This window comes from Salvia hispanica, chromosome 6 (genome assembly GCF_029641045.1).
Source record: "Salvia hispanica isolate PSC_SH4W2 chromosome 6, Shi_PSC_v1, whole genome shotgun sequence".
Taxonomy (NCBI): Eukaryota; Viridiplantae; Streptophyta; class Magnoliopsida; order Lamiales; family Lamiaceae; genus Salvia; species Salvia hispanica.
Window position 1 is genome coordinate 25,287,843 of NC_142697.1, and position 21,729 is coordinate 25,309,571.

The 21,729-nt window shown below is 36.0% G+C and overlaps 5 protein-coding genes across 8 annotated transcripts; 3 read left to right on the forward strand and 2 right to left on the reverse strand.

Annotated features, from left to right (window-relative positions):
* The first annotated feature begins 595 nt into the window (after nucleotides 1-595).
* LOC125207468 (trigger factor) lies at nucleotides 596-2,652 on the forward strand. The gene is made up of 2 exons (XM_048106832.2): nucleotides 596-738; nucleotides 1,681-2,652. Exon 2 carries the CDS (start codon nucleotides 1,703-1,705, stop codon nucleotides 2,501-2,503), a length of 801 nt encoding a protein of 266 aa, XP_047962789.1. The 5' UTR covers nucleotides 596-738; nucleotides 1,681-1,702; the 3' UTR covers nucleotides 2,504-2,652.
* A 491-nt stretch (nucleotides 2,653-3,143) lies between these two features.
* On the forward strand, nucleotides 3,144-4,895 carry LOC125207467 (Peroxidase superfamily protein). The gene is made up of 4 exons (XM_048106831.2): nucleotides 3,144-3,651; nucleotides 3,737-3,928; nucleotides 4,007-4,172; nucleotides 4,251-4,895. Exons 1-4 carry the CDS (start codon nucleotides 3,421-3,423, stop codon nucleotides 4,676-4,678), a joined length of 1,017 nt encoding a protein of 338 aa, XP_047962788.1. The 5' UTR covers nucleotides 3,144-3,420; the 3' UTR covers nucleotides 4,679-4,895.
* A 144-nt stretch (nucleotides 4,896-5,039) lies between these two features.
* LOC125207466 (F-box/FBD/LRR-repeat protein At1g13570-like) lies at nucleotides 5,040-7,354 on the forward strand. 3 transcript variants are annotated; one of them, XM_048106827.2, is made up of 4 exons: nucleotides 5,040-5,178; nucleotides 5,769-6,602; nucleotides 6,746-6,904; nucleotides 6,980-7,354. In XM_048106827.2, the coding sequence occupies exons 2-4, from the start codon at nucleotides 5,802-5,804 to the stop codon at nucleotides 7,274-7,276; spliced, it is 1,257 nt and encodes a 418-aa protein (XP_047962784.2). In that variant the 5' UTR covers nucleotides 5,040-5,178; nucleotides 5,769-5,801; the 3' UTR covers nucleotides 7,277-7,354. The 3 variants fall into 3 exon arrangements, with proteins under 3 accessions (XP_047962784.2, XP_047962785.2, XP_088917117.1); XM_048106828.2 differs by having other exon boundaries at nucleotides 5,783-6,602; XM_089060991.1 differs by having other exon boundaries at nucleotides 5,783-6,602; nucleotides 6,746-6,898.
* A 128-nt stretch (nucleotides 7,355-7,482) lies between these two features.
* Nucleotides 7,483-10,697, reverse strand: NIK2 (NSP-interacting kinase 2). Of its 2 annotated transcripts, none has more exons than XM_089060990.1 (11): nucleotides 10,292-10,697; nucleotides 10,114-10,208; nucleotides 9,926-9,993; nucleotides 9,706-9,849; nucleotides 9,546-9,617; nucleotides 9,407-9,466; nucleotides 9,226-9,311; nucleotides 8,980-9,132; nucleotides 8,551-8,889; nucleotides 8,106-8,485; nucleotides 7,483-8,021 (listed from the first exon to the last, which is right to left on the reverse strand). In XM_089060990.1, exons 1-11 carry the CDS (start codon nucleotides 10,380-10,382, stop codon nucleotides 7,701-7,703), a joined length of 1,809 nt encoding a protein of 602 aa, XP_088917116.1. In that variant the 5' UTR covers nucleotides 10,383-10,697; the 3' UTR covers nucleotides 7,483-7,700. The 2 variants fall into 2 exon arrangements, with proteins under 2 accessions (XP_088917116.1, XP_047962783.1); XM_048106826.2 differs by having other exon boundaries at nucleotides 9,922-9,993; nucleotides 10,082-10,208; nucleotides 10,292-10,695.
* A 5,379-nt stretch (nucleotides 10,698-16,076) lies between these two features.
* Nucleotides 16,077-17,451, reverse strand: LOC125205346 (Adenosylmethionine decarboxylase family protein). The gene has a single exon (XM_048104214.2). The coding sequence runs from the start codon at nucleotides 17,299-17,301 to the stop codon at nucleotides 16,219-16,221; it is 1,083 nt and encodes a 360-aa protein (XP_047960171.1). The 5' UTR covers nucleotides 17,302-17,451; the 3' UTR covers nucleotides 16,077-16,218.
* Nucleotides 17,452-21,729: the final 4,278 nt, after the last annotated feature.

A 21,729-nucleotide genomic window follows, 5' to 3' on the forward strand; every position in this document is an offset into this window, starting at 1 on the left:
GCCCGCTTAGTAAAAACAAACGAAGAAAGTTAGGGATTCAGCTAAAATATAAATACGTGGAAAATAATACTGTACATGATTTTTGTAAAATGGGAAAATGACTCTGGCCGTGAGACTAAAAAATAAAGTAAATTTACATCATACAAAATAAAAAAATCTAAAGAATGTAACTGATTTTTTTTTTCTTAATTTCTTTGTACAATAGTTAGATGTAATTTAATGTACGGGCTTGTTAAATAGTAGATAAAATCTTTTCATTTTTCTAATTATCACACAATAAATACAATCTTTTTATTTTTCCAATTCTATTAAAAAATTCATAATGACAATCTTGTTATTTTCTCCAAAAATCCCATTTTATATATGTATAGATTAGCACATGAAGCAATGAAATACAACTTCACTCGTAATCGTTTTTCTCCGTCAACTAAATCAAAGCTTTAAATTATCATGAAGCAGATGGTAAATTATTATTAATCATCCTTAAATATAAAATTAGATTTCATGAATTTAAAATAATCAGAAACCTTTAAACTTAATTAAAGTAGATAAATATATTTGAATTAAAGCAAAAAACTCGTACTAGTACCCATTTCTTGCCACAAAAGCTTTTGTTGAGCGATGCTCCATATTTCTTTGATTATTTAATTTTACAGATCTTATTTCTCTCATCAACGCACCGCCGACCTTCCGATTCCCTGTCGCCGCCGCCGCCGCCGCCGCCGCTCCTTCAGCTAGGTTCGTACTGCGCCTTTTCTAATAATTCTGTTTTAATTTCATGAATGCGATGAGTTTTTCTTTCTCGTCAAGATATGTCTATTGATCTCTTTGTTCTTCTTTGAACGAAATGTTGGCTGTAAGTGATGAGATTTTTATCAATAAATGCTCTTTCTGCTTCTTAGTGACATGATTTTCAGCTGTAACCAATTATGTTGTTCTATAGTATAGCTTAGTTGTAAGTAGGATTCTGCAGCTGAAATTGTATCTCTCTCTCTAGGAGAAAACCCTAATTTTATTTGGAAATAATTCTATTGTTTCCTATTCATGCTCGGAGATGATTATAGTTTTGGCAAATGACTGTTTCCTTCCTTAGTAGACTCTGTTTTAGCTACAATCGTTTTCATGCCAATACCATCATGGTATCTATGCTCTGTTCCATGTCATGAGTTTAACATGAAAAAACATGTTGCATTTGCAATTTAAATCGTTTATTGTAAAATAGTGATCGGATGTGTAACAATCCACTTGGCTGAATAACGACTGTGCAGTTTCAACTCAGCCATGTGACATGTCATGATCGGTTAGGAGACTGCTTGAAGTGCAGTTACTAATTTCTGCTGCAGGTGTTTTCACTCAATTTTGTGGTAGAATGTGTGTAAGAAGAAATGGATGTATAGAAAAGCTTTGCGTTGCTTATGATTTATGCATATGATGGAACCTCCAATACAGGGGGATATTTCATCTAATTTCTTGAGGCCATCTAATATCTTTGCTAAAAACAGAATATATAGGATGTGGAACATTTTTTTAGAGCATGGTACATGACCTGTTGATTGATAAGTTCTTATCGTATTAAGCTTTGTGCGCTTCATTTCACATATATAATCTTCTTGACAGTTGACACTCAAATTTACATGAGCATGAGTTGATATATCGTTGCATACTTGCATGAATTCGCAGGTACACAGCTGAGATAAACGAGATGGACGATGTGATAACAGACATTCCACCTCCTTCAAGACTTCTCTTGGAAGATCTAAACAACTTCACTCCACCACCACCTTCGCTTCCATCTCCGTTTTTGGTGTTTTCATGTGCTGATTCAAAGAAAAACTTCTCCCCCTCACTTCTCCTCATTGCCATGTCTTCCCCATCTCTTCACCTCTTACACCACTTGTCCTCCAAAAATCTCATTGGGACACTTATTCTCCCCGAGATCCCTTTAGCTGGAAACTCTGTTGAGCCTTCACTTCGAAACAAATCATGCAACATATATGCCCTCAATGAAGCTGATAAAATGATCATGATCGTCCTGGTTCAGTACTCTGTTACTTCAGAGAGAGCTAATGCAGTGGCTAGGTTGCTGATTGGTGAAAAGATCACACCTCAGAGGGTTTTGATTCTGGATTCTGTTCAAAGCCACAATTTTCGTGGCAGGCTATCTCCTGACGAGACCATTGCCTTCAAGCTGGAGACGTCACTGGAAAGAAAACAATCTGATGGCAATGCTTCTTTCGTCAAAGGTATGGATTACTATCCATCAGGAAGCATGGTAGATGGCTTGGCTGCTGCTCTGTTGAGTCGATGCCAATTGAAGAAGATCAAGGGAACTTTATGCGTTTCGTGGCCTGATTTTGGTACTCCAGTGATGTCCCTGGTCAAGTCTCTCTTGGTCGGGAATGTCTTATCAGGCGTAAACTACACCATTGATAAGAACTATGAGGAAGCTTATCTGAAGTTGAGCCGGAGAAAGGATCGCACTGATTCCGACCTGTATACGTGATCCATGAGTCCTTAGAAGCAAAATGATGTCACTTGATCATGTTTGTTTTTAGTACTTTCAGTTTTCCTCCCTTTTTAGGCCATCAAAGTTGACATTGTTGTTATCATGCACTTATTTTCATTAATATAGTAGTAACAACTTCATCTTCATGCCAACTTAATTTCTGAATGTTCATTTTTAACTTGTGACCAAAATTTCCTTGATCAATTCTCTGCTGAAACTGCTGGAAATCAAGAATTATACATAGGTGTCTTTGTGTAAGAATCAAGACAACTATTTTTCTTGTCCTTGAATTAATTTCAACATTTCGTATTGAAATTGAGTTTCTGTGTGACAAATTGGCACGATTTACAAGTATCAAATTTGAACAAGAAACCAGTAGCTTCTCTTATAGCATATGGTTACATCAAGAATCCATTTTTTGTGTTTTTTGTATTTAATCATTAACAAAATTCAAACTCTTTTGTTAGTCCACCTTAGATCATGCATCCAACGAACAAACTCCTTTTTTGTTATCAAGCGGTTAGGAAATTTTTAGATATCCTCAACAACATATAGCAACACAGATTTTTTTTATTATTTGACAGTGGAAAAGTTGAAGGGGTAAAACATCCATCATTTTATTACAAGAAAAATAAGCCAAACACTTAGGTTTGGTTGCTTGCCCAAATTTTATGTACAGCTGATTACAAGGTACTACAACCCTATTATTTGGTTTGGGAGATCCCACCAACCAGACTGATAGTAGTTACATCCTCTCTTGACTAAACACTTTCACAACTTTTTACTCAAAAAAGCACAGCCATTGTTTGAATTTATGTGCTAAATCTCACTTATATAACACATGCTCAAAAGGCTTTCTTGACATTCTCTCTGTCTCTCTGAAACCATTCAACAAAATCAGATTTAGCAAGAAAATGGCTGCTTTTCTTCACTCAAAAGGGCTCATTCTGCGACTGATCGTCATCTTGGCTCTTAGTATAATAGCCTTGCACGCAAGTGAGCCGCCTCTAACCTTAGATTACTACAAATCAACGTGCCCCTCCGTGCTTGAAGTAGTCCGGAAAGAAATGGAATGCGCGGTGCTCTCTGATCCGCGCAATGCAGCCTTGATCCTGCGATTGCATTTCCACGACTGCTTCGTTCAGGTCATCTTCTTGACACCTACACTACAACGTTGGTAATGAAAAAACAGCGAGTTTTTGTGATACTCTTTCGGTCATCTTGATGCAGGGGTGCGATGCATCAGTGCTGCTGGATGACACAATCACACTTCAGGGTGAGAAGAGGGCATCCAACAACATACATGCCTTGAAGGGGTTCAGAATCATTGACAGGATCAAGAACAGGCTCGAGTCCGACTGCCCTGCCACAGTCTCCTGTGCTGACATCCTCACCATTGCTGCTAGGGATGCAGTCATCTTGGTACACGCACATACAAATAACACATTTCACTAAACTAAGCATCAAGATTTCAACTTTTTCTTGATTTTGATGGTGCAGGTTGGTGGACCTTACTGGCCTGTTCCACTTGGCAGGAAGGACTCAAAAACTGCAGGCTATGCTCTCAGTGATGCTAACCTTCCCACCGCAGACGACGGCCTTCTCTCCATTATCTCAAAGTTTATGTATCAAGGCCTCTCAGTCACAGACATGGTTGCTCTTTCTGGTAAGAAACACATCAGATTTTTATTTCATTTATAGTTATGATGGAATATGGATAATACTAGGCATGTTGTTGTGGCAGGGGCTCATACAATCGGCATGGCGCGTTGCGTGAACTTCAGGGACAGAATCTATGGAGACTTCTCTACAACTGCAGGAACAAATCCAGCCTCAAAGAGCTATCTGAGCAAACTGAAATCAGTGTGCTCACCTATCAAGGGATCATCGGACCAGAACGAATCAGCCATGGACTACGTCACGCCCAATCTGTTCGACAACTCCTACTACCAGATGCTGCTGAGGGGAGAAGGGCTGATCAATTCGGATCAAGAACTTTACTCCAGTGTTCTAGCAGTTGAGACCAAGAAACTTGTCCAAAAATATGCTGAAAATGCAGTTGCCTTCTTCGAACAGTTTGCCGAATCTATGGTGAAAATGGGGAATATTACCAATGCTGATACTTATACTAATGGAGAAGTGAGGAGGAACTGCAGATTTGTCAACACTTGAAGCCTTCCTGCAACAATGAAATCAAGAATGAAGTTGATGCCTTTACTAATTTCATTATTTTTGTATTCACCACAAACATTTCTTGTATAAGTATACCACTTCGGTTTAAATCAAAATTTCAACTTTTTCTCGAAGAGTTTATGTTGCTTTGATTATGATCAAATATTCAACTTTTTAGAGTTGATGTTTGCTTTGATTATGATGTTCAACTCAACTTTTTCCCTTGTTGCCAAAATCAGTATTTTTGTTTTTGACACTCCATATTACATAATTAAGACTTCAAAATATAAATGAAAATTAAATAAAAGTAGAGGTATTTAATTTGTGACTAAATAATCGTTACAAATATTGGGAAAAAAACGATAAAACTTGCCTCCTTAAACGCACGCAAATCGACGTAGCTGCTGCCCTGCACTGGCAAAACAATTTCGAGCTTCCATCAATTGCTACAAATGCCCCAATTCTAATATCATTTCATCACTCGTGAGTGATTTCTCAAGGTACATTTCGTTTCCACGGTTTCTTATTTGAGCTGTCTCAATAGTCAAGATTCCATTTCTTTGTACGATTTCGTTGAGTGTAAATTGGATTTCCTTAGAGACATGAGTAATTTATCAGCGATGAGTAGTTGGTGAGAAAGTTGAGAATTTTTGTAGAAATTGGATCAATATGATCTCCTCTTGCGTGTTTCTCGAAGTGGAGTCTTTATGCTTGCAATTATTTTGGGGCTATTTTGTCTTGTTATTTTTTTTTTCTTTAAGCTAGTAAAGGGATTGAGAAAGATCTAGTTTCTGGGCATTACTTGCAAGATTTTGGATCGTGATCACTGATCATATACTAACTCTAATGTAAATAGGGATATTTTCAGTGAGTTATGCGTTTTTATGCAATATTTTTTTTATCATCATGCTCAAACTATTCCTTCATGGTTTTCAATCTTGATTTCGTATCAGTGCTGATGTAGGTATAGGGATTTTGAATGAGTTATGTGAATTCTTTGTTTTTGTGCAAGATTTTGTATCATCGTGCTCAAATTATACCTTGAAAAGTCATGGTTTTGAGTCTTGGTCACATACTAATGCTGATGTAGATATTTGCAAATAGGATTTCTTTCGATCTGACTATGATTGAAGCGGAAAAGGATTCCGCGCGGGATTTGATTAGTGATTTGCCGGATAGCATTATAGAAACCATACTCACAAAGCTTCCAATCAAGGATGTTGTGAGAACAAGCATCTTATCTACAAGGTGGAGGTATAGATGGGCCTCGATAACCAATCTCGTGTTTGATGACAGAGGTGTGGCCGAGTATGAGGAAATTGTGCATTTTATACAGAAGTTTTTGCTTCTTCATGATGGTCCGATTCACAAGTTTTCTGTCCAGTCTTCTTATATGCGCGGCTCGGCTGAAGTTGATCAGTGGTTTCTCTTTCTCTCGAGGAGAGAGGTCAAAGAGTTGATCATTGAATTAGGAGAGGACGAGTGGTTTAGGGCGCACTCTAGCCTTTTCTCTTTCAAACATCTGACACGCTTGGAGCTTGTTCATTGTGAGTTGTGCCCCCCGCCTGATTTCAAAGGCTTCATGTGGTTGAAACACATTGATTTTCAGCAGGTTGTGTTCCCGCAAGATGATTATGATCGCCTCATTGCGGGCTGCCCCCTCCTTGAGACTCTGACGCTGTCATCCTATGATAGCATAGAGTTGACTATCCATGCTCCAAACCTCAAGTACTTGACTGTGGATGGTGAATTTATGGAATTATGTCTTGCACACACCCCACTTTTGGTTGCTGCCAATATAAATCTATATATGAGTGATCATATTGTTGAGCACTTGGAACAAAGCTCTAGCTGCAATTTAGACAAGTTTCTTGGTGGTGCTGCCAAGCTCGAGAGGCTGGTTGGGAAGGTGTACTTTGTCAAGGTATTATGTCTCATGATCTCGTTAATCTAGTAACACATTAGATGATTTTCCATCCGATATGTTGTGTAGTTAATAGTTGTAGTTTTGAGAAACTTGTAGCAGTCAATATAAAATTATAAACTCACGAATCCCTTTACTTTCAGTTTGTGAGCGTAGGTATTGGCCATGGACGTAGACTAATGACTTATCACCATTTGAAGTATATCGAGTTATATGAAGTTAGCTTTGAAGACCTTAAGGAAGTATTGGTTGTGCTTCAACTGATTGTAAATTCTCCTCTTTTGAAGACGCTACAGGTCTCAGTAAGTTTGCTCAACTTGCATAAATTAGATCCACCTATTTATTAGCAGCTTGTTTATGTTCACAAATGAATGTAGGTTTCTACAGCTTCTCGCACAAAGGTTGAGCCCGAGGACTTGCAGTTCTGGGATAAGAACGCATTTGATGATGCCACGTTGCATGAGTTGAAGACCGTGAAGTTGAGTGATGTGTCTGGTATGCCCGTTGAAATGGGGTTTATCAAGTTTTTGCTTGAACATTCACCCTGTCTAGAAGAAATGACTATTAGACCTACTAACATGACAGATGCAAGTGTGTCTATGTTAGTTGAGTTGGCGAGCTTTCGACGCGCTTCTCCACAAGCATCTGTTGTTTTCATTCACGATCCAATGTGATTTCTGCTATGTAACTTGTGCATATTAAACTTCATCTTGGTTTTTACCTAATAATTGAAAGTTCAGATTTTATCTAAATTATTCTTTCTTTGTGATTAGCCTTTTTTCAACAATTTAAAAGTGCAGCCATTTTGCCCTTATTTTAGTAAAAGGAAGTTTTATGATAAAATAAAAACAGTGGACAAATTTAGTGGAACAGAAGAGTATATGATCCAACTCTACTCACACAGTATATAGTTGAGAAAGGGGTCGAATATACATTAGGGAAATTAAATATCAGACCCTCTCATATAGATAAACTGGGCTTCCTTATAACATTATTTTTACAACTTGCAACCTCCAAAACTCGAAGAAAAGCCACTCTCCTTGATTGATTTTGTTTGGCCTGCAAAATTTTGGTGTTATTGTAGAATAGGATCCATCATCATCTAGGTCCAGAGAGCTCCATTGCCTGAACCAGTATCGATGAATCATCGGTAAGATCAGAGTATCTCTGGGAAGCTGAGAAGTCATTAGCCCTGCACCTAGTTGTCTCTGCTCTCTGCGACGCCTCCCATTTCTCTGCCAGCCCATCTCCTTCAAGCATCCTCACCACTTCCGACATCTTCGGCCTATGCAAGGGGAGGTATTGGGTGCACAGCAAGGCCACCTGCACCATCTCCTCCAGCTCAATCCGGTCGTAGTTGCTCTTCAGATCCTTGTCCACTAGCATGTCTAGCTTCTTTTCTTGATGGATCTTCTTCACCTATATACCAACCATTATGCTTGTTAGAAATCAACATTGGAATTATAGTTAGTTGGTTGGCTGGTTGGTTAGTTAATTGCTCACCCAATCAAGCATGGCTCCTTTCTGGTTTGCTGCTTTGCCAAATTCAAGTGCCCTCTGGCCAGTGATGAGTTCTAGCAGAAGAATCCCGAATCCGAAAACATCTGTTTTGTCAGAGGACTGGCCTGTGGACAAGTACTCCGGTGCTATGTGCCCGACTGTGCCACGGACAGCTGTGGTAACGTGTGAATCGCGGTGATCAAGAAGCTTTGCTAGCCCGAAATCACCCACCACTGCCTCAAAGTAGTCATCAAGTAGTATGTTAGCCGCCTTGACGTCTCTGTGAATGATCTTCGGATCACATTGCTCGTGAAGGTATAGCAAACCCCTTGCTGCCCCCAAAGCTATCCTTTTTCTTGTACTCCAATCCAATGATGGTTTCCCTGCATTTTATAGCATATCTGTCAAGTCTGATGAAGAAAAGGGAAATCTTGCATCATTCTTCTACCTTTGAGGCGCGAAGCTACGCTTCCATTGGACATGTAGGGATAGACGAGGAGCCTCTCCGTTGGGGTGATACAGAACCCGTAGAGGCGGAGGAGGTGCCTGTGGACAGCTAGGCTGATCATCTCCACCTCTGTCTGGAACTGGATCTCTCCGCCTCTGTTGTTGCCATCGTTGAGCCTCTTCACAGCCACGACTGAGCCATCGGGGAGGCACCCCTTGTAGACGTTGCCAAAACCGCCTTTCCCTATCAAGTGTTTGCTGCTGAAGTTGTGTGTTGCAGATTGGAGCTCTCTAAATTGGAACCTTTTTAGGTTGCCTAGGCACACTTCTTCATGTTGTTCTGAAATTTTCAGTAGGGAATTATAAAAAAAGGTTACTTGCCTCAAAATACATCAAGTTTAAGTGATTGTATTTGGTGACAGTTAGTTACCATGAAAATCAAAGAATATCTGCTTGTTGTGCTTGTGCCTCCACCACAGCAGGAAGCCAAATCCAAGAACCAGTAGGCAGATGCAGCCAAGGCTCGAGCCAAGGGCGAGCGCGACTCTGTGGCTATCCGAGCTCGATGATGATGGCTGAGGAACTTCCTCAATGGATGAAAAGTAAGAGATCAGAAATAAAAATGGATGACTACAACAAACCAGTAACAAAAATTTGAATGTTTATGAATTCTTACTCTGAGAGAAAGAGAGAGGCATTGGTACACTGACATTGCAGTCTGGCTCCTTGCCAGTTGCACATATCATAGGATTTCCCAGAACACTGCAATAAGAAAAGACACAGTAACATGAAAATCAACTTTACTTGAACATGGTAATCATGTTAGAATCCCATAAAATGAGTAAAAAACAACTTACTTGAATGTTGTTGCAAGAAGTTTTGGCACTGGCCCACTCAAATTATTGAATGACAAATCCCTTAAAATAGTAGAGAAATCATGAAAAACATATCAAAATCAATTCTTGCAGTATGCAAATAATGGAATTAGAAGCTTACAAAAATTTCAGCTGTGTCATGTTTCCCAATTCCTGAGGAATAGTTCCAGTCAGACTGTTATTGCTCAACCTCCTATTTCCACCACAAACACACAAGAGAGAGAGTTAATGAAATGAAGAAAAATAAACTTGAGTTTGATGCCACATAAACAGATGCTCACATGTATCCAAGGCTTCTTAGGTGAGATAAAGAAGGAGGTATCTCTCCTGTGAGCAAATTATCTGAGAGATCAAGCTGTTGAAGCTTAGGGAGCTCTCCCAACTCAGGAGGTATTTCCCCAGTTATGTTATTGCCCTGCAACAGCCTACAAACCAACAGATTATGTTAAAAAAGATCGATACGAGTCGGTTAATGATGATCTAATCTTGATACTCACAGACTTGTGAGGTGTGTCAAGTTCCCAATACTTCTTGATATTTTCCCTGACAAACTTTGGCTGGGTATTGCTCTGCATCAATTAGCATAATGTGTCATGCAAGAATGTGAAATTGTTTTCAATTTTTATTCATATATAAGTGGGATTTTGTTTAGCTTACAGTAAGACAACACTATTTTGAAGACAGCTAACCATAGAAAAGGCACATGGATCAGCAGCATTCTCATCCCAGTTCAGAACTCCATGAGGATCAACCAGAGACTTCTTTATATCCATCAAAGCCACCACTAAACAAAAAACAAAATTCGATCTTTAATGGATGGCCATGTATCTATAAGGAGTATAAATAATCAGAAAGAAATAAACTGACCTTCTAAGTTGACACCATTTGGTGTGAGCATAGCAATGGAAGAAGACCAGAAACAGAAGAAAGCCAGAAACAAGAAAACAGTTTTTTCCATTGAGGAAATTTGGAATTCAGATTGCAAAAAAAAGGATATGAGGCTGTTTTTGTCTGAATAGAAACAAAGGAAAATAGTAATTTTGTGAAGGGAATTTTCAGTTTCTTGTTAGTTTGAAGAAATCATCCAAAAAAAATGCCAAAAACTAGAAACTTGGTGGTGGTAAACATGTATCAGATGCATCACATGAGAATAGTACTAGCTTTGAAGCTTGCCATACTAGTTACTACTAATACTAATGCAGCAGCACTTGTTTCACAGATTGTCAGATTTTCCAAGAAAAAGAAAAGCTGAGGTTTTGTAACAAAAAGGGTGACCCACCACTTGTCCATCAAAGTTGCAAGAAAAGAATATATAGATAGCCACATTTATTGTTTTTTAAATAAAATTAGATAAAGCAGGAATCCTCCAATCATAGTGCTGTTTAAAGCCAACATCAAAGAATTTGAACTGTAAAAAACAAAGGTGATGGGCTCCTTGTTCACACCACTGTGATGTTAAATTTTGAGAATCTTATCACACTTTTGCCCCCCTAATGTTTTTCGAATATTATTCGAACTTGTTATATTATAGTACAATGATCGATATTAATAGCGTATTTCATATTGATGATGTCATTTTACGCGTGTGGATGAAATTCTGTGTCTTCTAAATTCATGTAGGGGAAGAAAATAGTAATAGTATATTTGTGTTAAAAGATGCACATCTACATTTTGTTCTTGGACTTAATTCAAGACAAATAAAATGTACTACTAGTATATAATTCAAACTGAAAAATGTACTAGTACAAGTTTAGAAAGATTGGTATAATCATGCTGTGGATTGTCTTTGGATTGAGTGTAAGAAAGACAACATGCGTATTGGGATTTGGATATTTCATTGCGTTACTGTTTTCTCAAATGTCTGAATCCAACATTCCCACTGTTTGTCGCTTTATAAATTAAATTCTTTTTTCAATTTCAAAATAAATAAACTAATTATTACTACTAATCAAACACGAATATAAATAAGTTTAATAATGTTGCTACCATTACTTTTAAATGAATTGTAACATATTTTTGTTTATACAGATATTACTACAACTATTTTCTTACTTCGTTATTAGTGGCAACATATGCTGGAATAAACTTTGCTAAGCACAAACCCGTGAGTAATAAAATTGAGTCACCTCCATAATTTTATTAATTTATTATGTGCCAATAATATAGTTTTCCTGCGTTATGAGGAATTAAATAAACCAAATGAATCAGTGGCCGTTGTTCAATAGTATTTGAAAATTAATCAGTGATACCACCAAAACTAATGGTGTGTTATTCAATAATATTAGGAGATTAACAAAAAATGGGGATAAATATATAGTAGTACTACTATTTTTTTATTTTAGTTTTCATTTTATGGAGAATATAATGGGTTGCTCGTGTGATCTTTATCCATCAAGTGCAAGTGTGCAACTATATTATATGTTTCTCTCTTCAATTATGTACTGTAAATTATTTTCTTCTTCTTTTGCAGTGGAGTGGATTCCCATTCATCCAAGAATTTTGCTTTTGCTTCGTGATTCCTTTTTTAGTTGATTCCTAAAAGCTTAATCATAACAACGAAACTTAATTATTACTTTGGTCAATGGACAGACAAAGAAGTTGGTCCAACTGTATCATTGCATAATTGGTAAAAAAGTATTGTGTTTTTGTCTAAGTTTAGTGATTTTCCTTACATATATGTATGCAAAGAAAAAATTAGTACGTATATTTCTTATGAATATAGATATGGAATACACGGCGTACATTATATTATTGCTAACTATTTAAGTTGTTAACTCTGCTAACTCATTAATATAGTGTATTAAAAATGTCAACACGTTATATTGAAGTTCAATAAAATTATGTGTTGGCATTTTAATGTTATCGACATTTTTAATACACTGCATTGATCACACCCCTGAAATGCGCACTATTTACTTTCGCATGACCCTTCTAGAAAAGGCTTTTTTGTATGAGTATAAATTAAGTTGATAATAGTCACTTAAATTATAAACGTTGATCATAATATGATATTCTATTTTTAAATATTACTTACTTATCAAAATTTGGTCAAATTTGATGTTTAAATTATTATACCTCTAAATTAAATGCTACTCAATCACTCATTATGAATAAAGATAAATGCCATACCTTAAACAGAAAAGGAAATGAATGATGTGCCTAGAAGACATCCCATTTTAGTTATTGCGATTCAGATTTAGAACATTTCAAATATTATTGCTCGATTATTTCGAATTAGCAGATATGGGCTCGAGTTAATCGTCCTTCCCGTATAATCGGCTTATTGAATTAATATTCAATACTTTCAAATTATTATTTGAAAAATCAGCTTCAATTCGACCTAAAGAGAATGGATGAGTACTTATATATATGTAAATAGTTGTACTTTATAACACGTGCAAGATGGACATGATGACTTGATTTACACATTATTTGATTGTCTTATATTTTCTATAAATTTATAAAAAAATGTTACACATAACTAAAATTTACTACTCCCTATGGTACTTATATCAAAAAGATATATACCTCATTTAAGTTTGTAATTATTTACCTCAGATTCAAACATTAAAACCGTCAAATAATGACAATGTGCTACCTAAAACGTAGTAAGTTCTAATTCCCACTATTAATATACGTGACTTTTATAGTATATTGGAGGAAAAAAAATTAGATGGAGGGGAATATACATAAGAAATAAATTCTCTCTCTTTCTCTCTCATGACTCCCCAAAAAGAGGGATTAGAGCAAAAATACTAGTCAAAGAATTGGTGTGGGGGCACATGAAAATAATCATCATGGAAGATTTGATCTTATTGAGTGGAACCCAAATGAGTATTAAATTATTGCCTCTTTCCATTAATTTTGGTTTGGTTTGAATGGAAGCTAGTAACACAAACATCTGTTTGCACCAACCCATTTTTTTTGTTTATCAATATATACAATAAATAAATAAATAAAAACCTTCATCCGAAATACTCTTCACTTTCCCTTCAATATATCAACCAATTTCTCTTGTGAAAAAATTATTATTCCACCATGAAAATAATAAAGTTACTTGTACTAAACTAACATGCCAGAATATATACTTGTTATGCCACTAATGAAAAAAATTCATCCATCGTTTTTTCACTTCCCAACTCTATAGAGATCGAAGAGACAAGAAAAATGGAATCAATATTGGTATATTATTGTACTTAAAATAAAATATTTGGCTTGTTCGAGAAAAAATGGGCATCTAAATGAAAGGGAGGGTCGCCCCACCTGCAAATTATTTAAAGAAAATAAGAACTTATTCCCATTACATAATTTGCAACTTTTCAATAGTTTTTAACCCTTTTAAGCTTAGGATTCCTCCATATTTCATTCCCTACCATTTACATTTTATTATTCTAAATTGATAATGCTATGAAGTGGACAATAAAGGCGTGAAACATTGATCATATTCCTCCATTATAGAAACTTATACAATTATATCCTTTTTTGTTCTAATATCTTTTGCTTAATTACGCGACATAAGAGATTTAATTCAATAATTTTGAGGTTGTATCCTTATTTCAAGAAAAACATCTGAAAAAGTAAATGAGAAGATTGAGAATATTCTAACAAGATTTTGTGTTATATCTTATTATGTCATTCATAAGTCCTAATGCATTAAAAAGGTTGAAAATTCGGCCCCTTTAATTTATTTTGCTATTTTTATTTTCTATTCGAGATATGACTTCAATATAATAATCATAGAACCAGCATTTTTGCTTTATTAGAAATATTCTTGATAATTAATGGAGTACAACCATCCCCTTTATCACCAATTTAAATATATATGTAGTAATGTGATAAGTTATTCCTCGAGAAAAAAAAATGAAATAGCGTTACGGTGAAATTTTTTAATGCATTATTGAATTATACATTTTGATGGGGTATGAATTATCAACCACTCCTTTTTATTAAATGAGTGGTACAAAATTTGCCACATGAAAAATATTTTTAGATTAATTAATCGTGAAAGGGAAGAATGGTAATTTCATGGTATATTTTATTCAATAAATACTTTTTTTAAAAAAAATTCTTTAAATTTTTTTATCAACTACATATACAATTCATGTGAACTACACACATATAATGTCAACTACATATACAATTCATGTCAACTATAAGTTGTTGACATTTGATGTGCAAACAATTGACATTTGATGTGCAGATTATTGATGATAATACCCTTGAGTTGACATAATCTACTTGCAATTGACATTTCGAAAATATTATGGATGAGTGGCTGAAAATGTATCTCAATTTTCAATTAAGCTAAAAAATCTGAATCTAAAAGGATCCCATGTTCATATATATATTTGTGATAGACTGATAGTGTTATGTGTTACAAAACAAAATAAGCAATAGTAGAATGAGGTGCGATCACTTTATAAGAAGAAACAAAAATGTTGTGCGGTTTAAAGGGAAGTTGTTGTTGGTTAGATTAGCAGAAAACATAGCATTGGTGTCCTATATTTGGAATTGTGTATGGGCTGGCATCCACACACAACAAATAAGTTGCAAGATTGCTGGCATATATAGATATCATATTTTATTGGTATGGCTTTTAAATAATCATGTTTCTAATCTAGTGCAAATCTCCTTTGGCAGCAAAGTTTGATTAAAAAAAAATCAATTTTCACCAATTTGAATACACAAAGACTTTTATGCGCGAATCTCATTCTCAAGCTCCTTCAGTGTCCGCACCTTGGTATAGTTGTCATCTTTATACACACCCCGTCTCTCTACGGATGTGGTGCATCCATCCTTTAGCACTACCCTACTCCACCTTGCCGTTGACACTCTCTCTCTGGCTAGCTAGATCCGGTCCGCGTTTGACCATGAGTCTTCCACGTTTTCACACAAATTATAAACATTAAATTCTACTTTTTCTAATATATTGTCCCATAAACTCAACACAACGCAGTAGTAGTAGTAGTAGTATTTTTAATATTATTATTATTATTATGTCTTGAACCCAAATTTTGGGATGGATTTTGGGCGGATCTCACGATTGTTTGTCCCAAAGTAATGCTATATTAATATCCTATCGATAATTAATAGATACAGATTTTTAAAAGATTATATATGCTCAATAACTTCTTCCCTTTTTTGGCACTGGTGTGGCTACATTGAATTTCAAATGGGTCAAAATCGGTATTAAATGGAGTGAGTAGGGACCCGGTTTCGCATACTTGCAATCTTAAATATGAAATGACATTAAATAAGCGTATGCACCACAATAAAAGTACGCGACCAGCATTCAAAAATTTCTTGGTACGATGATATTAAATGATATTGAGAAACGAATAAAAATAGGGATGAAATGACATTTACATTGCATTCTCTCCTTCATTCTATCATCAAAGTAAATAAATAAAATAAAAGTAGAAATCATTTTTATTCTATCATAATAAAAACTTTTGTCACAAAGCAAAAGCATCCAAATGGTCCCTACAATACAAATGTAAATTAAGTACCAATTTATAGTCAAAAAAATGTTCTGGTTGTGGATTAGAATTTGGAATACAGGGCATACTAACAAATGGAAATTTATAAGTTGACAAACATGACTCGGTCAATTCAAAAATTGAAGCGGAAAGAAATGCAAGTGGCCCAGATATAAAAGAAATCAAACCCACAAAATACTCCATAACAATTTCAGTCATTGAAACAACAGAATACCAAGACAGTAGTACGAAAACAAAGAATGCAAAAACAACAATAGTTTGAAAACATTTATTGAATAGTAAAAACGACACAAACTACTCCCTTTCTTCTTCTTCGTCATCTTCATCTCTGAAACATTTCAGAGTGGACCTCGGAGATCCACAGGATACAGACTTCACGAATTTCTGATAAGTGATCGCACCACCAGCACCCAGATCCTCAACGCTTCTCTCTCCACCATTGTAACACTTCAACTCCGGGAAACAGATCTCCTCAAACAACTCAGCGCCATATTGAGCATGCACAGATACAGAAAACTCTTTTGGCTCGAAACAAGCCAAGACCCTCTCAACCAGAGCACCAAGATTCATACTTTTCAAGTCATAGCCCGCTGCTTCAAAGCTCGCGTAACTGAAGCCATCTTCAGGAGTAATATGAATGGTTGACACAGCATCACCTTCAATTGAGTTCATAGAATAACCGCAGGGCTCGAACTCAAAGTCACAAATGCGTGATTTGGGGAGGATGTTTCTTATGCCAGACGTGTTGGTCATCACAGCTGCAACATTGGACTCATTCTTGAAGAAGACAGCAGCTTTCTCCCTGTCTAACCCAGTCATGCACATCTCTAGTGTGTACACAGGATTATCAGCTACGCTGGGACCGGCACTAGCAGAATAAATGTGCCATTGCTGTTGCTTATCAGAGCCTCCCATAACATAGGCTTTGCTTCCACTTGAACCAAGCTTTCCAAAATAGCCATCAAGGACAGAAACTTCCTCAGAGAAGGAACGATGCGGGAATGATTGAGCTCCAGGAAAGATGAAGCTTCCACGCGTGTACTTCACATCTTGAACAGAAAGAGAAAGGAACCCAGCCAGCTTGAGTATGGGAGGGATCGACAGAAGCAATTTCGTTGTCCCACAGGTTTTGATGATGATCTTATAGGGATAAACAAAAAGGCTGGACTCAGAGAGGACATATGAATCCACATGCTCATTTGACAATGAATCAACAATGGTGCATTCAGCAGGTTGTAAAATTTCATCAATTTGGGATTTTGAAAGAGAACGGAGCCCATTACCCTCAGGATCAGCAAAGATGCTTGGTTCAAAAAATGAGATTTCTAGTCTTTTTTCAAAACCTTCAAACCCTATTGCAGAAGCAGTTAAAGCCATTTTGAAATAAGAAGCAGCAGACCACTAGAGAGCAGAAACGAAGACGGCCAAGAATGAAGAAAAGGAGTGTACGGGAAAAAAACTAAACTAATTGCAAAAAAAGCTTGTAAGGCGTCTAATTGACGCGGTGGGGAAACAATATAGGAATATCAGGATGGCTTGCGAGCGCACTGCAAAAACAAAGAGAAAATGATCTCAGTTTGCATTCACAATATTAAAAACAATACTATGCATAACAGCAAAACTTGGTGACAGTTGAAGATACTCACGTTCGAGTAAGCAGCAGATCTGAACTTCTTGATGCCACCGTTTGGTCGAACGTCTTCAATGCTGTATCCGAGGGGAGCTTCGTAAAATGAAGATTTACTAGTACTAGAATTCTTTTTCCCACCTTTTGTCTCCATTATATCATCTACTCTTAACTGCAGGATAACCAGATGAAGATGGAATAAGAAGATTGGAAAACTGGGTAATGAAGGAGAATGTGCATAATAATAAGAAAATGATGGCATATAAAGATTGAAACAGTGTACAATTATGTAGAATGACAACCAAGCATTCGTGGATGGCCAAAACCCAAAACCATAAGGAGAATAATAGGTATGAAAAAATAGAAAATGCAAAAAACAATGAAGATTTTGAGCTTGGCAAAACCATAAAGATGAATATCAGAAATGTTATTCATCAAAATTCAAAAAAAAATTCACCAAATGTCCAATAAACGTATTAACAACCCCCTTCATCAAACTTGAAAACATTTTAAACGTACTGCCAATACAGATAGAGATCTATTATTAAATTGACAATTTAAGCACAAGAGATACACAAATGCTTCTGAAATGCGAATCCAAAGGACACATCCATATAATGAGTACACGTGAAACTGCAAATGGATAAGAAACCACGACTACAGGTAGATTATTTAAGAAATTCCATTAAAAAGCGCATATTTTCATAGATCCATCATCTAGATCTGAAAAAAAAGGAAATAATATACACACCAATCACAAACTTTTATCACCTCTTATCATAAACTTTAACTGCGTACATATTCGAAATTGATGCATAACAAAACGTTGACAGCTTACATCGAACCGAGAATAAACTACAAATCGCATACTTACATGAAATGGTTTTGAATTTGTGTGTGAACAATCGATTCAAACACCACAATTCACGTAGTGTTGTCCTGCAATTATATAAACAATGAAAGTTAATCAAATCTATCCTATCAGCCTTACATAAAATCGTAATATATATATATATACACAAGTCGAGAAATGTACTCACAAAAAAAAAATATTGTAACGGCCGAAGATGAAACCCTAGAATCGCAATGTCAGTTTCTTTTTCAAAATAATTTCGTTTCCTCTGGAAAAATCTTGAAGTATGACGAGGCATATTTATACAGCTAGGCAGTCATTCCTGACCGCTAATCTTTTCAAATATTACGGTATTACCCTTTACAAGTAATTTCATTTTGAAATTTCTTGCTATTGCCAAAATTAGGGTAACACCTCTCAAAAATGCAGAGAAAACTTTCTCTAAAATAAAATGGTATAAAATCTAAATATTTAATATTGATTACAGTATTAAATCATTACAATGTTTGAGATACTATGAATGGTAGAATGTGAAATCCCAATCAGTATTACATAAATCTTCATACAAATATCTGAATTGGAGTATTAAAATAAATCTAGATTAAGAACTTCCTTACTTAGAAATCATAGTGTGCATAAATTATGGAAAACATTGGTCCTACATTTAATTATTGTAACCGTGATACTGATACATGATTTGAACCTTTTCATTTAATTATTGCATTCTTTTGGAAATCATTGAGGAAAGGAAATCAATATTTATATAGTAGTACTCCTTATTAGTACTACTACGATTTCTTTCCTTCTTATCCTCGTCCACTCTTACTATTTGGTTGCCCATTTCTGTTTATCCGTTGCCATGAATAATTGATTATTTAATAGCATATCTGTGTCCCTTTTTATAAGCCAATCATCTATCTTTTCCCATATTCTTTTTCTCATATCATATTTACATGGTCAAAAGTGGACCGCACAATCATTATTTATAATATGATCCGATCTTCTAGGTGTGGTTATATTAATTCTTATAAATCCCTTGGCTGAAAATAAAGCTGCAGAGATTAGTGTATAATTATATGCATTTGGGTAGTCACAAAAATTCGACACATTTGTCTTCGTATTCAATTGTTCGAAATTGAATTAGTGTGAAAAATCAATCAATTATCATAAAGTGTGGATAGAACAAAAGTGTTGTGGATTGTTTAACTTTAAAGAGTTAACATACTTGTGGTGAGAAATTATTCTTGAAATTATGCTTGACGAAGGTAAAATTGTTTATCCTAATTAATTATGTGCAATTTGTCATTATGTCATCTTCTGGTTAATATTTTTTCATAATAATGGTTTTTTTTCTTTTTTTGTGAATATTTGTACCATGATCCGATCCTTCAGGTGTGATTATAATAAATCTTATAAAATCGTTGTTTGAAAATATAACTGCAAAGATTATGGTGTGTATATTGTATGCATTGAGAATGAAATATTTTGTATTCACAATGTTTCCAATTAATTTGTTCATGCCAATTTTAGAGTGTGTTGGAATATTGTTCAAGATTAAATTGATTCAACTTTTAAATATATTGGTCTTTAATTCTTCTTAATTTTCATTTGATTTTAAGGGGGGCCTAAGAATAGTAATTCTACGCTAGTCTTATATGTTAAATGGATCAGTCGGCATATTTGAGAAGAAGAGAGTATTGGAAAGCTATTGATTGTATTGTATGTATTGTATTTGATAATGAAATAGTACCCAACATCCATGTATTTATAGGGATGTTGGGGACTCTTGAGATACTACAATAAATGTATTCTTGGAACAAGACAATTATTGGAACAAAGCATGATTAATTATCTAATCTTGGGACTTAACTCTTCATCAATATTTCTTCTTTTCCCAACACTCCCCCTCAAATTGAGTAGTGGGATCTCCAATGCTCAATTTGGAAAGAACTTCTTCAAAACTTCTTGAGTCAACTGCCTTAGTCAAAATGTCGGCAAGCTGATCTTCTGAACGAACAAAGGGAAGCTCAACAATACCATTTTCAATATTTTCTTTGATGAAGTGTCTGTCCACCTCCACATGCTTAGTTCGATCATGTTGAACTGGGTTTTGTGAGATGCTTATAGCTGCTTTGTTATCGCAATACAACTGGCATTTGCTCGGTGAGAAATTGATTTCTGTCATCAACCTTCTTAGCCATAATATCTCGGTCAACCCACTCTTGATCCCACGAAATTCTGCTTCAGCACTCGAAAGAGCCACCACCTTTTGTTTCTTGCTCTTCCATGTTACCAGGTTACCTCCAACAAAGGTAAAGTAGCCTGCTGTGGATTTTCTATCATTTGGATTTCCTGCCCAGTCAGCATCTGTGTATCCATGAATTTCAAGATGTCCATTCTTCGAGAACAACACTCCATGCCCCAAAGTTCCTTTCAAATACCGACAGATCCTAAGTGCTGCCTCCATGTGGTCCGTCTGCGGCTTATGCATGAATTGACTGACAATTCCCACGGCATAGGCAATATCTGGCCTAGTGTGCGAAAGATATATAAGTTTTCCGACTAGTCGCTGATACCGACTACGATCGGTTAACTCCGCTTTTTCTTTGATTTGCAATCCATGGTTGACTGCCATAGGAGTGCTTGCTGGTTTACATTCCAGTAGGCCAGTTTCTGCTAGAATATCCAAAATGTACTTTCTTTGTCGCAGAAAAATTCCTTTAGTTGACCTCAGCACTTCAATTCCAAGAAAATACTTGAGATCACCCAAGTTCTTCATCTCAAATTCATGAAATAGATTTTTCTTTAAGTTCTCAATCTCTTCTAGATCGTCTCCTGAAATAATCATATCATCAACGTATATGATTAGACACGTGATCTTGTCACCTCGCTTCTTGAAAAATAGAGTATGGTCTGAATTACTCTGTGTATATCCATATTTCATCATTGCCCCGGCAAACTTTCCAAACCACACCCTTGGGGATTGCTTCAATCCATACAAGGTCTTTCTCAATCGACACCCTTCTCCAACCTTGAAATTTGCTGCAAAGCCTGGAGGTGCCTCCATATAAACTTCCTCTTCCTTCTTCAATTCACCATGAAGGAATGCATTCGTTACATCGAACTGATGCAATGGCCAATCCTTATTAGCAGCAATGGAGAGTAATACCCGAACAGTGTCCATCTTGGCAACTGGAGAGAAGGTCTCCGAGTAGTCCACTCCATACGTCTGAGTGTAGCCTTTCGCAACCAGCCGTGCCTTGTACCTTTCTATTGAGCCATCAGGTCTTCTCTTGATAGTGAAAACCCATCGACAGCCTACTGG

Coding starts and splice junctions, on each gene's coding strand:
- LOC125207468 (XM_048106832.2), top strand. CDS start 1,703: ATGGACGATGTGATAACAGACATTCCACCTCCTTCAAGACTTCTCTTG.
- LOC125207467 (XM_048106831.2), top strand. CDS start 3,421: ATGGCTGCTTTTCTTCACTCAAAAGGGCTCATTCTGCGACTGATCGTC. Junction 3,652..3,736: donor TCCACGACTGCTTCGTTCAG/GTCATCTTCTTG, acceptor ATCTTGATGCAG/GGGTGCGATGCATCAGTGCT. Junction 4,173..4,250: donor AGACATGGTTGCTCTTTCTG/GTAAGAAACACA, acceptor TTGTTGTGGCAG/GGGCTCATACAATCGGCATG.
- LOC125207466 (XM_048106827.2), top strand. CDS start 5,802: ATGATTGAAGCGGAAAAGGATTCCGCGCGGGATTTGATTAGTGATTTG. Junction 6,603..6,745: donor GGAAGGTGTACTTTGTCAAG/GTATTATGTCTC, acceptor CTTTACTTTCAG/TTTGTGAGCGTAGGTATTGG. Junction 6,905..6,979: donor TGAAGACGCTACAGGTCTCA/GTAAGTTTGCTC, acceptor AAATGAATGTAG/GTTTCTACAGCTTCTCGCAC.
- NIK2 (XM_048106826.2), bottom strand. CDS start 10,382: ATGGAAAAAACTGTTTTCTTGTTTCTGGCTTTCTTCTGTTTCTGGTCT. Junction 10,209..10,291: donor AAATGGTGTCAACTTAGAAG/GTCAGTTTATTT, acceptor TTTTTTGTTTAG/TGGTGGCTTTGATGGATATA. Junction 9,850..9,921: donor TTGACACACCTCACAAGTCT/GTGAGTATCAAG, acceptor GTTGGTTTGTAG/GCTGTTGCAGGGCAATAACA.
- LOC125205346 (XM_048104214.2), bottom strand. CDS start 17,301: ATGGCTTTAACTGCTTCTGCAATAGGGTTTGAAGGTTTTGAAAAAAGA.